This window comes from Chelmon rostratus, chromosome 11 (assembly GCF_017976325.1).
Source record: "Chelmon rostratus isolate fCheRos1 chromosome 11, fCheRos1.pri, whole genome shotgun sequence".
In the NCBI taxonomy this organism is placed as follows: domain Eukaryota; kingdom Metazoa; phylum Chordata; class Actinopteri; order Chaetodontiformes; family Chaetodontidae; genus Chelmon; species Chelmon rostratus.
The window spans coordinates 1,748,888-1,762,071 of NC_055668.1; the positions used below are offsets into that span (position 1 = coordinate 1,748,888).

General features: G+C 42.8%; 1 protein-coding gene across 1 annotated transcript; it reads left to right on the top strand.

Moving 5' to 3' along the window:
* The first annotated feature begins 8,472 nt into the window (after positions 1–8,472).
* tlx1 (T cell leukemia homeobox 1) lies at positions 8,473–12,164 on the top strand. Its single transcript, XM_041948015.1, has 3 exons — positions 8,473–8,926; positions 10,126–10,363; positions 11,954–12,164. The coding sequence occupies exons 1-3, from the start codon at positions 8,473–8,475 to the stop codon at positions 12,162–12,164; spliced, it is 903 nt and encodes a 300-aa protein (XP_041803949.1).
* Positions 12,165–13,184: the final 1,020 nt, after the last annotated feature.

Genomic DNA, 13,184 nt, shown 5'->3' on the forward strand with positions numbered 1-13,184 from the left:
CTCATTTGAATTTTAAAAAATAGCTTATCCTCAGCCACATATTCTTGGAAATATAAAATTAAATGAGTCACTTCCCATTTGCAATCGCAGGCTATGAAATGCCATATGTTAACAGAGATAGTGGCATTTGGATTCAGATTATGGCCACCCAGTGGCAATTTGAAATGGAATGAAGCCCACCCACAGCAGACAACCCAAAACAGAAGTGGAACGAGTCCACCCATAAAGCACTGCCCCCTTACCTCTAACCCTGACCTGCCTCTACAAATTTACTTCCAGTCTTGTACCATAGCCACATCAATGGGATCATGCTCACTTCCTTTTATACACCAGATCAATCAGTTTGAAATAAATCAGTTGTGTAACAGGAAAGGCAAATGGGGCTGGTTTGTCTCCATAGCAGCAATGGCTGAGGATCATGGGTAATTTAGCCTTCCACTATCCAAAACTGATCAAAAAAACAGCTTCACTTCACAGAATTGAAGGAGAAAAGGTGCAAACTGAGGGTCATAATATTACTTATCATAGTGTTGAATTATCAAGGACAGTTTGGTGTTTTCATGAATGTTTTGTTTTGTTGTTGTTTTTTTAAATTCTGAGAATGTCATTAAAAGGAAACCTTAGCGATGCACCTGCTCTGTCAGACATTCAGGAAAGTGTTTGGATTTGAGGCAAATGTAACGCTCCACAATCTTCTGAGAGCTATGTTTTTTAATAAAAGAGCGTCACTAAACATACCATAAATAATATTAGAGCTCAGATAGAGCAAAGACACTCACTACTCACTGTATCCTGGACTATATTCACCATTTTGTACTTCTCCCTGAATGTATGATGAGAATTACTATACCCTATATAGTGCACTCAAAGTATCCCACAATGCATCATGAAAAGTAGTTTACAATCGATGGTCACTAACCAAGCAATATATACCATCATGCATTGCACTGAAGGAATGAGAGAAGAGACAGCGTCATAATTTCAACCTGTCGTACAAATGAAGGTGATTTTCTGATTCACTTTCAATAATCTGTTGATCTGTTAGTTTTATCAGTTTCTTAGCCAGGTAATTAACTGTGAATTTAATGTGATTGTATTACAGCATTAAAGTGCAACTCACAGCTGGTGACACAGACCCCTCTGTGCAGTAACTGCTACTGGGAGCATTAGTTCAAACTATATGGGCTACAAGTTTGTATTTTTGATTCAGTGCCATACGAGGCAGAGGGTCAGCCACCAAATGGACAACGACGTGACGCCGTTCTGGAACTGCTGGAGAGGACAGAAGACAGGGCCAGGCCGGACGATGCCAGGGTTACATTTATTAGAAAAGATTGTTGAGGAAATGGAAAAAAAAATAAATTACACAAAAAAGCAAATAATAATTGTATTAGATAATCATAAAATTGTTTTTCAACAATGATTTAATATGAATTGTTCATATCAATATTTCGTTAACGTTCTAATGGGTTATGCAATGTTAAGAACAAGTTACAGATCTGAAGGTATATTGTTAACATTATTGAGCGAAATAAATATCTACGAAACAACTTCCAACATATGTGGAGTGTGGTGTGGTGCTGAAAGACCAGCAGCGATGAGTCTGGCTGTAGCTGACCACCTCCGTCACCTGTGCCTCTCCCTGTGCTGTGACGCGTGACATCCAGGGATATCCACCATCCCATATAGAAATCAATTGCCTTCAGGATACAGTCTTAAAACATTAAAGGGCTATTTTAAAGAACTCTGGAATCATAGACTCAGGGTGGCTAATCGGATGTCCAGAAACTGACACTGGTGGTGCAGTCTGCATCTGAGGAGACTAAAACAATTTCCTGTCAAGGTACCACTGAGCATCTGCATTTGGGGGCTTGAGTCTTATATGACAGCCAAATGCTGCAGATCCAGCTAGACGTTCAAAGCCAGCACCAGTTCCACAAAGCTCCATGTGTGATGGAAACCAGATGACCCTGCTTTTGAGCCTGATTGTTTTGTTAGTGGCCCTGTGGATGACATCTTTGCCCGTGGAACGTGGGATGCCAAACGCTCTTGAGATGACATGATAAGAAGTTCCATTTGCCATCCAAAACAAGAACACTGGAACTTCTAGGTCAGGCTGTGAATGAGATGGGTCAATGTGGGTCTGGGGAGCAGGGAGCCCGGTTGAAGGACACTTTGGTGGGTGGTTCAGTGGGCAATACTGAGACGGCTGTTCACCCTGTGAGTAGAGATATTAAAACTGATAACACTGTGTCAACAGCGCTGTGTGTGATGAGAAAACAAAACTGTCAGATTAAATTTCCACAGGGGGGTAGTCTGACACTATATATAAGAGTTACTGTTCACACTGAGAATTCAGAACTGATGAATGTATATATGGATTGTAAACAGGGAAGTAAAGGTCAAGCATCATCTTCATCTTTTCATTTACAAGTTGACAGTCTTGCTAGTGCAGCGAGAGCAGCACGTCGCATCCTCTTCTGTCTAGTGAAGTTAATTCTGTTTCTTCATAATCACAATATTTGAAAGACTGTGAGAACAAAGAGAGATTAATATTGTGTGGCATTTCCACACCGCCCTAAAAGCTGTTTCAGAGGATTATTAAGAAGTATTTCTTTTATAGTGGAGGCCTAGTTTGACAGACACAAGACAAAGCCATAAGTTGTGGCCTAAAAATTATTTTAAATGTGAGCAGAGCAGCACATCATGACACAGACAACCATCGAATACTCTGTGTGGATCATGGGAAAAAAAGCTCAGTATAATAAAATATATAGTGTATAATGTCATGTATTTCATGTATCATCAGACAACTTTGATCTGGCACGTTTGAATAGTGTGACAATGAGCTCGTTATACAGTCCTGGAAATCCCTGGGCATCCACAGAAAGCACCATAGCAACAAGAGAAAATGCTGCATGTGTTTTCTTCTCTGTTCAGCCTTGGTCACTGCTTCTAACTCCCCAAATCCTGTGTTGTTTAACCACAAAGCAGACACTGGGCACTGGACAAACTGAAGATAATGAGCATTTTTTAAACTGGATGTAATAACGCGTGCTTCAAGTTTTAGAAGGTATCATTTGTTCTGTCTGTTTCACATGCTGGTGGCCAGGAAATCAATGGCAAACCCCTCCAGAGCATCTATTCCCACTTGTCCGAAGCATTTGAAAGTGCTTGAGACAAAATAAGGAGTCTTTGCCTTCTCACATTTCTCACTAATGTGACACCAAAGCAGGGTGAAGTCTGACAAATGCGAACTGATGGCCTGCAGCAGACAACTAAAACAGCCTGTTTCCCTGACAGTGTGTACGTCTGTGTATGGAAGTCTACAACATGACCACGTATGTGTGCATGTGTGCTTCCTCCTGAGGGGAAACAGAGATGCTGTGGGGCTGGTGGAGTCCATTCAACACAGGTTCCCTTCGGCGGTTGCCGTTTCCCTGTGTTACTAAACAAACAGGATGATCGCTCACTTATCTCTGCGTCTCAGTACCTCAAACTATCATTTCAGAGGAAGTTTTAATTAACTTCTGTCAGTCGCGAAGTCCAGCAGCTTGAGGCTCCCTCTCAGCTCAGCCGGGCTGCAGCACATCAGTATGGATCTGATCAGCTTTCCAGAATAAAAGAACAATTGACAAGAAGAAACATTTGGAGATATTCAGCACGAATGAGCACATTTAATTTTTTTCTTCAAAGGTTAACTTAACTGAATGCATTTCATGACATTTATTTATTGTATTTATTGTATGTATAATGAATGGACACAGAGCCCCACAACAGCCATCAGATCATAGTTCACAGTAAGATGTGTGGAACTTACTTACTCACTTGTAACTTGCAGAGCTTGCTGCCGCTGTAAGGGAGTGTCTGGGGCTGGGGCGGTGACCGCTGTCACTGGGGGCAGAGCTACTGACAACTGACTAACAAACACCCTCATCTGGTCTCTCCATCGGGTCAAAAAACTCAAGGCGTTCTACTTGGCGCTCTGCCTAGTTGGCCTGGAGAACTTTGTTTTGGGAGGTTCTTGTGTTGTTTCTGTAGTTGCAGTGTGTTTGCTATTAATGTATTTGTTCTGACATTCTGCAGCATTTTTTTTATTTTCACCAAGTTTCTGTTGTTGTATTTGTTTTGTATTTTTTTTTTTTTTTAATGAGACTGCAGCATGTTTCTCCTAATGGGCCGTAACAGCGCATTTGCCTTTGTTGGCCACCGTAGTCGAGGCTGCATTTCCACATCACAGCATCTGGGCTGGTGTAATATGTCACTGCAGAAGCCCACTGGACATCAGACAAAACCTTACTTACCTTACTTATCATGAATCACACTGAATGTTCCTGACTTACAAACTCAATTTTAAGCTGTGCTCCAGCTGGCATTGGACCCAGCACTCCCACTGCCCCAGCAGGTGTTTTGACCACTGCTGCATCCAGCTGCTGCTCTGCTCTTGTGCACACATCAGCCCTTCAGTGTGGCCGGTCTAAGTGTTGATGTGTACAGTGGCCCTGAGGGCTCAGCACTCTGCAACTTCAGAAAGCGCATGCAATTAGACAAAACATAAGCAAATGTACTGTGTGTACTGAAAGTGACTGTTTTCAGTATTTTTGAGGAGATTTAGTGTTTATGACAGCCATTAACCTTAAAGTTCTTGAAGCATTTGATGCTAGATGGTAATGTCACTTCCGCTTTCAGTCATTTTATACTATTTTATATTATTTATACATGCAATGTTCATTTCAGGGTCTGTGCTGTTGAAGTGTTGTCTATCAACTTTCTGTTTCTACTTTCTACTTGTTTCCCAGTGACTTTCAGTCAGCCAATCACAGGTCTCAAAGCTGCTTTGCACTGAAGAAGTTGCTGCCTCTGCCTTCACGTTGATGCATTTCTCTCTAAGTGATTGCTTCAAAATGGAGATTCTTCTTTAATGATCCTCATCTTGCTGTTCATGTTAGATTATTGCAACCTTGTCTGGTATCAACTTGATTGGAGATGCTCTAATATCTTGACATGATTTCAAGGTATCTACACTTGTTGTTGCCAGTTTACTGCATACGTCAAGGTAAAACTAATGCTGTCATAAAGAGACTGTCCTAGTGAAGTGACAGGCTGAATTTGTGTGATTCTTAAACACAAGGCTGCAGTTCATTTCTCTTTCTGACCACCAGACTTCACTGGTTTCTTTCCACCCTGATCACGTAGCCCTTATCTACACATATGCAAACCTTAATCACAGCAATGAGAGATCAGAAAAGGCTTATATGACTCATTTTTCTAATTGATTGATGAGTGAAGGATGTTGTCAGGTCACAAAAGTCAGATCAAAGTGTTCATGGTCACAATGACATGTGACTTATGTTGTCTTTTATTTTGAAAGAGCTGTTTAAAGATCTCATGTTCAGGTTTTGATCAAACTGTTATAAAGTGACGGTCTTTAAGTTAATTTTGCAGGCTGCACACGTGGTACTAAGAGGTGTTTCTAATATTTTGTCCACCCTACCCTCTAAATGTTGTTATTTTAAACAGACTGGAAACACACACATGAATAAGAGGATCTATGCATGTACTGATGTCTGTCAGGGGTTCAGCACTGGATGTGAACTGGCCCCTCTCCAGCTACCAGTCCACACAGCTGACTGGTCCATTCTGGACTTGAACCTGGCCACCCTCCCGTTGCCAAGCCAACCTTTTATTTGTAGTGCAGTAATTTCTCCTTATTACTTTTGCTCAGGCTAAGTAGGCTAAAGGGTCTGAAAACTTCTTCCACCACTGACTGTCGACCTAATAAACTGCAAACGTGTACGTTTGTTGTCCACAGCCATAAGAAAAAGCAGACCACTGATCCACGTGGCCGAGCAGTTTGTTCAGACATGAGGCCGGATGCTGGACTGCTGTCACACTGTGATGATTGGTGCTGATCTCGTGGCACCAGAGTTTAGGCTGAGTCTCTGATGGGCCGTGGCAGCCTGGGCCTGCGGACGTTCTGCTGCTTAAAGGGCGAGCTATCAATAAGTGTCTCCACCCGAAGCGAAGGGATCCTTTTTTTTTTTTTTTTTTACAATCGCTGAGACCCTGAGATGAAAATGGTCGCTCGATAATTGAGTTTGAAATGCCGCCGCCAGTGTTACAGTCAGGCGTACAGGCCACAGCCTCTGATCATTGCATATCACACACACACACGCACAAACACACACACAGAGTTTCTTAAAGGTCTCTGTGTACGAATTCACACTGCAAAAAAATATTAATAACAACAAATAATTTATCCTACAAATGTAGTTAATAGCGAAAGGATGTTTATCACTGTGTCCTCCGGTTTGTGTTTCACATCAGTTTGTTACAAAATACACGGACTCACATCTTTAGGTCATCACACTGCTCCTAAAGCTTTTTTGACTTATGTAGCACAGGTTTCTTATTTATTGTGTTCCACATATTCCACATATTTTCCTGCCTGTTAAACGGCAGCTGTCCGTCAAACACGGCTCCGTGTTGCGTTCAGTGTTTTCTCCAGCTTTGCATTTCACGGATGTAACGTTTCCGCTTTTCCAGTTCCTAATATTCATTACTGGTCCACGTTTAAACGAATAGGTGAACCTCAGTGTGCGGACAGGCTGCCCCTGCATTAAAATTTGATGGCGGTCAATTGGCCAATGAGAGCCGCTCACTGCATATCAAATATTAATAGGCTACTTTAATGCCCCGTGTGAAGTAATTAAGTCCCAGTGGCTTTTAGAAGGAGAGAAAATCAATGATCCTCATGGTTTAATTCCTCATTTAATTGTTGTGGAGTTACTATGTTTGTGTCTCGGAACAGCGCCGGCAGATATGCTTAATAGAGGCTGCGCCGCACGAAATGCCGCTCGTTATTTATGATCTACGATTAAACAAAGCTCCATCCATTTGTTATTATACAATGAATATCCCTCTAATTTAAACCCGCCGCATAGTCAGTGATTATTTCCGGATTCATTAATACTTTTAATGAATGGAGCCTATTGCTAAATAATGACTTACCATTTATTTGTATTATTAAACTTTCACTTTAACTCTGGGGTTTCGGCTGATTTTGAACAATGTAGCGAAATATTGCAGCGGCATATTCTGTTGTGTTCCCACAGTAACAAATGAAATCGCATCAGTGTTTGCAGCAATGTCATCACTCTGAACATGAATTAATAATGGCGCCAGCTCCATAACAATAAATAAGTGGCCTACATTAAACATCAGTGTTTTTCAGTGATTTATACTATATAATTTTTACCCATTAGGCCAATATATTAAGCTTCCTACATTTCTGCAACCCGGATCAAAACACACGAAGTTGTATAAATTGTCCTTTTGATGTGGAAGGAGAGTTTTTTTATTTTTTATTATTTAATTAATGAAATGCGTTTGCTTCAGCTGGATGTTGTCAATATTATTATATCTGACGTTTACTCACCAAATGTTGCCTTTTAGGAAACTTATAGTAAACCTGTAATGCATGATAAAGTTTCTTAAAGCAGTTCAACTACTCCTGCAGCTGTCGGGAAAAAAACATCAAAAATGGCACAAAAATAAAGGCTGGATGGCCAGATGCTCAATAGGAAAGGATTAGCAGGCAAAAACAAAAAGTTGATCTGGGCGGCCCTCCATTGCCTGAGCCCTGCGACAGTCCAGCCATGGCCACATCAGGCTGTTACTGTTTTACTGTAATAACTCGTGAGCTAAACAGAATTCATTGGAAATAGAATTTGTGTAGAAAATGTGTTCCTGTAGGTGCACGAGCTGAGCCTTTAGCAGCGGCACTGTGTTTAGGCTGTGTCTGCTCAGATTTAATCTATTACTGGGCTGGCCCACTGAGAATAACAGAAATTGCCTGTTAAGACCTTCATCTTAAGGGTCCAGGAAAAGGTTGATAAATGCCCGCAAAATGTACGACAATGAAGGGAACATCCGCGGGTTATTATAGCCAAAAGCTCTGCAAACAGAGAGCCGAACATCAGAACGGACGGAGACTAGCAGCAAAGCGGTTTTGTCCGAGCTGCTTCATAAACACACGCTGTGAAATAATATCCTGTGAAACAGTCTTGGGGACGTTAGCGCGCGGGCATGTGAGTGTGACGCAGGTGAAACCCTGTAAAGTTGTGTTATTGATCCTGTCCAGCCGTTAATCAGTGTTTTATGAAGTGTGCCATAAAGCCTCCACAGAGCTCACACAGTCTTTAGCCAATCGAGTCTGCAGGCCTAAAATTGGGTCTTAATCTCGCGCTGTCTATTTGGCAGTTTGATTGATGCCCTCGCGCGGGGAGGAGTGGGGGAGCTGGGGGGGTGTAGTCTCTCTCCTGCATTCGCGCACAGACATACTCACACATGTGCGTCCGCATTAGATAACGACCGGAGCTCGAGCAGAAGAGGAGCAGACGGAAGAGTGCAGGGAGCGGCGCGTGGAGCAACCTCTGGTCCTCGCGCCGGAGCGGGGGGCGGGCGGAGGCCATGGATCACATAGGGATACTGGGGGCGCATCTGCAGCAGCACACGCACGTCGAGCCCATCAGCTTCGGCATCGATCAGATCCTCAGCAACGTGGAGCAGAGCTGCATGCTGGGCGCGAGGATGCACGAGCCGGACTACGGCCACGCGGCCTACAACAGCAGCGGGAGCAGCGGCGTGAACGGCGGCGGCTTCGCGTGCGCTAACACCGGATATAACGGTACCAGCAGCTCGTGCGGGATGGCTTCCCTCGGCGGGGCTTATCACATGAACATGGGCATGAATGGGAACGGGACTAACGTGAGCGCCGCCGGGGTCATCCGCGTCCCCGCGCACCGGCCTCTGAGCTGCGGAAACGCCTCTGTGCCGCCGATGAGCGGGACCATCAACAACCTGGGCACGCTGACATTTCCCTGGATGGAGAGCAACCGCCGCTACACCAAAGACAGGTTCACAGGTAGGTAGGCCGTATAATATAATATAATATAATATAATATAATATAATATAATATAGCAGGCACATGGGCAAACGAAATCTATCTTTTTAAAATAGGAGGAGCTTTCCTGGAGCGAATACATTTACCACAACAAACATCTTAAAGAAAATCAGGTTGTGAAAAGCTGCAGCTGATCACTAATGACTTACTCACAAGACAAGATTATTCAGTCAGTAACTGTTACAGGGAGCTCAACAGAGATGCCTCATTTAAGGCCGATGTCCTGAATTTATTATAGGATTTCTGACTTTTTGGCCTTTTTAGATTTATTTTTCCTACAGCGATCCACCAGGTAGATTCTGATTACAATTTGGAATGCGGGCGCAACATTGTTATTTTAGAAACATAGCAAATAATAATAATAATAATAATAATAATAATAATGATAATAATAAGAGTAAAAAGGGTTATTTCCTACGCGTTGTTTTGCCACGGTTGTAATATTGCGGTAATATTGGCCTCCTACAATATTTAGTACTGAAGTACTTTTTGTGTATTATTCGTATTCCTGCTTTAATGTGGAGGCTGCTCGTAGCTCGTGACTCTTTATATGTCAGTGCTGATGTGGAGAGAGAGCTGTCTGCCCTCTAAAGCTGTCCCTGCTGCAGTCTTCCTCTCTGTTTCTGTCCTCGGCTTTAGTTCTCCCTCTGCTCTGCGCCGCGTAAACAGCCAAAGCCGTTCATATTCAGCTTGTTGCGCTGTCCTGATATCATTTCAAATGACTGAAGACTGGACGGACTTAAATTACTGTGATAAAAGATCTCAACATGTCAGCTACAACAGGTTCTGCAGAGCTCGAGCCACGGGTGAAGTTTTGGCATAAGAAATAAATATGCAAATACACAGAAAACTCCCACACATACCTCCACAGAGAATAATTCTAAAGAGCCTTTCTTACAGCCCTACCTTGTCGTTTCCAGATAAATAAGGATAGTATTTAACTTTCAGATTATATTTGGACTCTCCAGCTGTTTGCCGTGTCCTGCACAGTGCATGCTGTTACTCTGTCAGCGCTTTCTCCTTCATTTTAATTGTCTGCTGTCCTGCCAGCCCTGCTTGTCCTGTCCTCTTCTGTCCTGCACTGCCCTGACTTGAACTGTCCTTTCCTTTCCTGTCCTGTCCTCCTGCCCCCCGTCCTGTCCTGTCCTGTCCTGTCCAGTGTCCCTCTCACCCCTCACTGTAACACGTCGTGTAGGTCATCCGTACCAGAACCGGACGCCTCCTAAAAAGAAGAAGCCTCGGACGTCCTTCACGCGGCTGCAGATCTGTGAGCTGGAGAAGCGCTTCCACCGGCAGAAGTACCTGGCGTCTGCTGAGCGGGCCGCCCTCGCCAAAGCCTTGAAGATGACTGACGCTCAGGTCAAAACCTGGTTCCAAAACAGACGCACCAAATGGAGGTGAACTCATGCTTTATCTTACCAGACTTCCTTGGTTAGTTGGTGGGTTTTTCGTTTTGCCACAGCATTGTTATATCCACAGAGCAGATGGTGATTCTCTGAGCAGAGTAACTCTGACGGAGGCCCTGCGGTCTTTGTGGAGGGCTGCGGGCCCATTTGGTTCCTAAGGGCTGTCAGGGGTCGTACAGTGGGTTTTTAAAGGGCTCTAGGAGGAAAGAGCTTCAGCTGGCTCTTATGTCATAGCCTAGATGGAAACACAATATGAAGATTAAAAGAGGACGGAGAAAATCGGCCAACATTTTCATTACAGGAGTCAAATGCATTTAGCGACATTATAGACTCTTCAGATGAGTCATAGAAATTCATTTCAGTTTAGAAATGGAGTCAGCATTATTTCTATTCCATAAATAAAATATCCAGCTTTGATTTCAACCTGTCTTTTAGTGTAGAATAATACGTTCATTGATAGAAAACGTTGCATTAATAAGACAATTTCATCACCATAATTTTACATTTTCGAGATTCTTCTTCAGTTTAAAAATGATTTAACAAACATCTTATTGTGGACACTGTCTGTGGGACTGGAAAGACTGTCATTAAAATAGCGAGCATTATTTCTGCATTTTTCAGAAATGCAACACTATTTTTATTATTCTAATTTGCAGGATGTCTACATATTCATAATTACTATTGAATATAATATTATTCATTATTTTCGAATATTTCAGAAATAACTGAAATTGAATATTTCTGTATATTTCAGAAAAAATAATCGTTTATTTGACAGGAAAGAAAATGGTATTAACAAATAGAGAATTATTTTTTCACGTTTTTTTTTTAATGAAAGCTGGAAAAAAAAAAACAGATGTACAAACACTTTTCAACCCAAGACTGAAATAACGGGGAAGAGACCATTACTATTAACTTCATTGACATGTGTTGGTGTGTGTTCAGTGTCTTTTTCTGTTCTTCAGAGTGCAGGTTGTAAATCAAAAAGAGAAAAATACAGCCTATGTTGTGTACCTATAGTGCTTGTTTCTTTTTGCAGTGGCATGGACAGAGATGGACTACTGTTTTTATTGCCTAGAATTTTTTAATTCTGGTGTCGTGGCACATTAATAACAAAGCTTTCGATTTTGCAATAATTTACAGATTGTGAAGTGACAAATACTTTCTAGAGGTCGCTTTATGTTTTATAATGCAGAAAGTGAAGTAGAGCTCAAACCTGTGGCGCTTTGTGGCGCGACGTCCTGTCTAAGAAAGGCCAACATGTCCAAACAATATATATGTTATATATGTATATATAAAAGCAACTGAAATTCGTTAAAAATTCGTTACAATGATTTAGCCTATCCCCCCAGGATGAGGGCTGGGGCAGCTGTGGGCTGCAGTGTGATGACGCGGTCGCCGGTCGTACTGTTTTTAACCTTCATCTTGGGGTGGACGGTTTGACCACGGAGATGCTAAAAAAAATCTATGAAGACACTGCAGCTATAGAAATACACTAGAATGTAAATGTTACTGAATAATGAATATGCCATATATATACTGAATGCATGTGAGCGACTCCGCGGTGTGTCCTTGTTGCAGGCGGCAGACGGCGGAGGAGCGGGAGGCGGAGCGGCAGCAGGCCAACAGGATCCTCATGCAGCTGCAGCAGGAGGCTTTCCAGAAGACCATCAACCAGCCGGTCACCCCGGACCCGCTGTGCCTGCAGAACAGCTCCCTCTTCGCCCTGCAGAACCTGCAGCCCTGGACTGAAAACACCGCCAAGATCAGCAGCGTGTCGAGCTGCGATTAGAGCCAGCACGCGTCCTGTAGCTGGGTGTCTGTGCCGGTACCGACTGAGTGACTGCTGGAGGGCGGAGACATGGACTGTAGCCCACTGAGGAGCCCACAGAGGAGGCCTGCTGCAGGACACTGTTTCATACTTCTCCTCTTATTGTCACCCACCCTCTGTCAGACAGACACTGGGGCTGCAGTAACAGAGAACATTCTTTAGATGGGCTCCCTCAGCACCACTCCCATAAGATCGGGGTCCACATCTGGACCCTGCAGAGACCAGACTGGCATTTTGGAAATATTTCGGGGGCATCATGATGAACAATGTGCTCTTTAAAAAGTCCATCAGAGGACCACGACAGACTTGTTGTATTATAGTTTACCTATGAGGACTGGTGTTTCATAAACAGCATATTTTCATATTTGATGTCTGACAGAAAAGAAATGTGTGTACATCTCTGTCATCAGTGTCTGTCTGTGTTTGTCTGCCATGTTAATGGACTTTTTACTCAGCTTCAAAACAACAGGCACTTGTTTTAGCACCTTTGTATGGATATAATCTGACACGTTACCTGACAGAACGAAAAGGACTGTGAGGATTTCCATCAGCAAACTGAGAATATCTGTGCATTAAACCATTTTATAATTTAGGACTAAATGGGCCTAAAGGCCAACAAGCGTCATATTAAAAAGAAAGATAATATTTAAGGGCACTTTGAGGCTACATTTAACGATTACCACTATTGACCACAGTTTACCACAATTCACATTTCTTCTTTTTTTTATTATTGTATGAATGTGTTACAAAGGGTATTTTCCTATTTGCCTCTCAGCACTGTGCTGTGTGCATAAGCACAGCATCTCAGACCACTGAGATCGAACAAGCTAACCAGTCTCAACCCAACCATGGTATCCTCTCATGGACGGTTTACTTTGGCATGATACCAGGCTGCAACAAAAGACCCAGCCTCTGTCCACGGGTATTTACTATCTTTTCCCCTTTTCTGCCATTGCATTGTATTTGTGTGTCTGTGTGTGT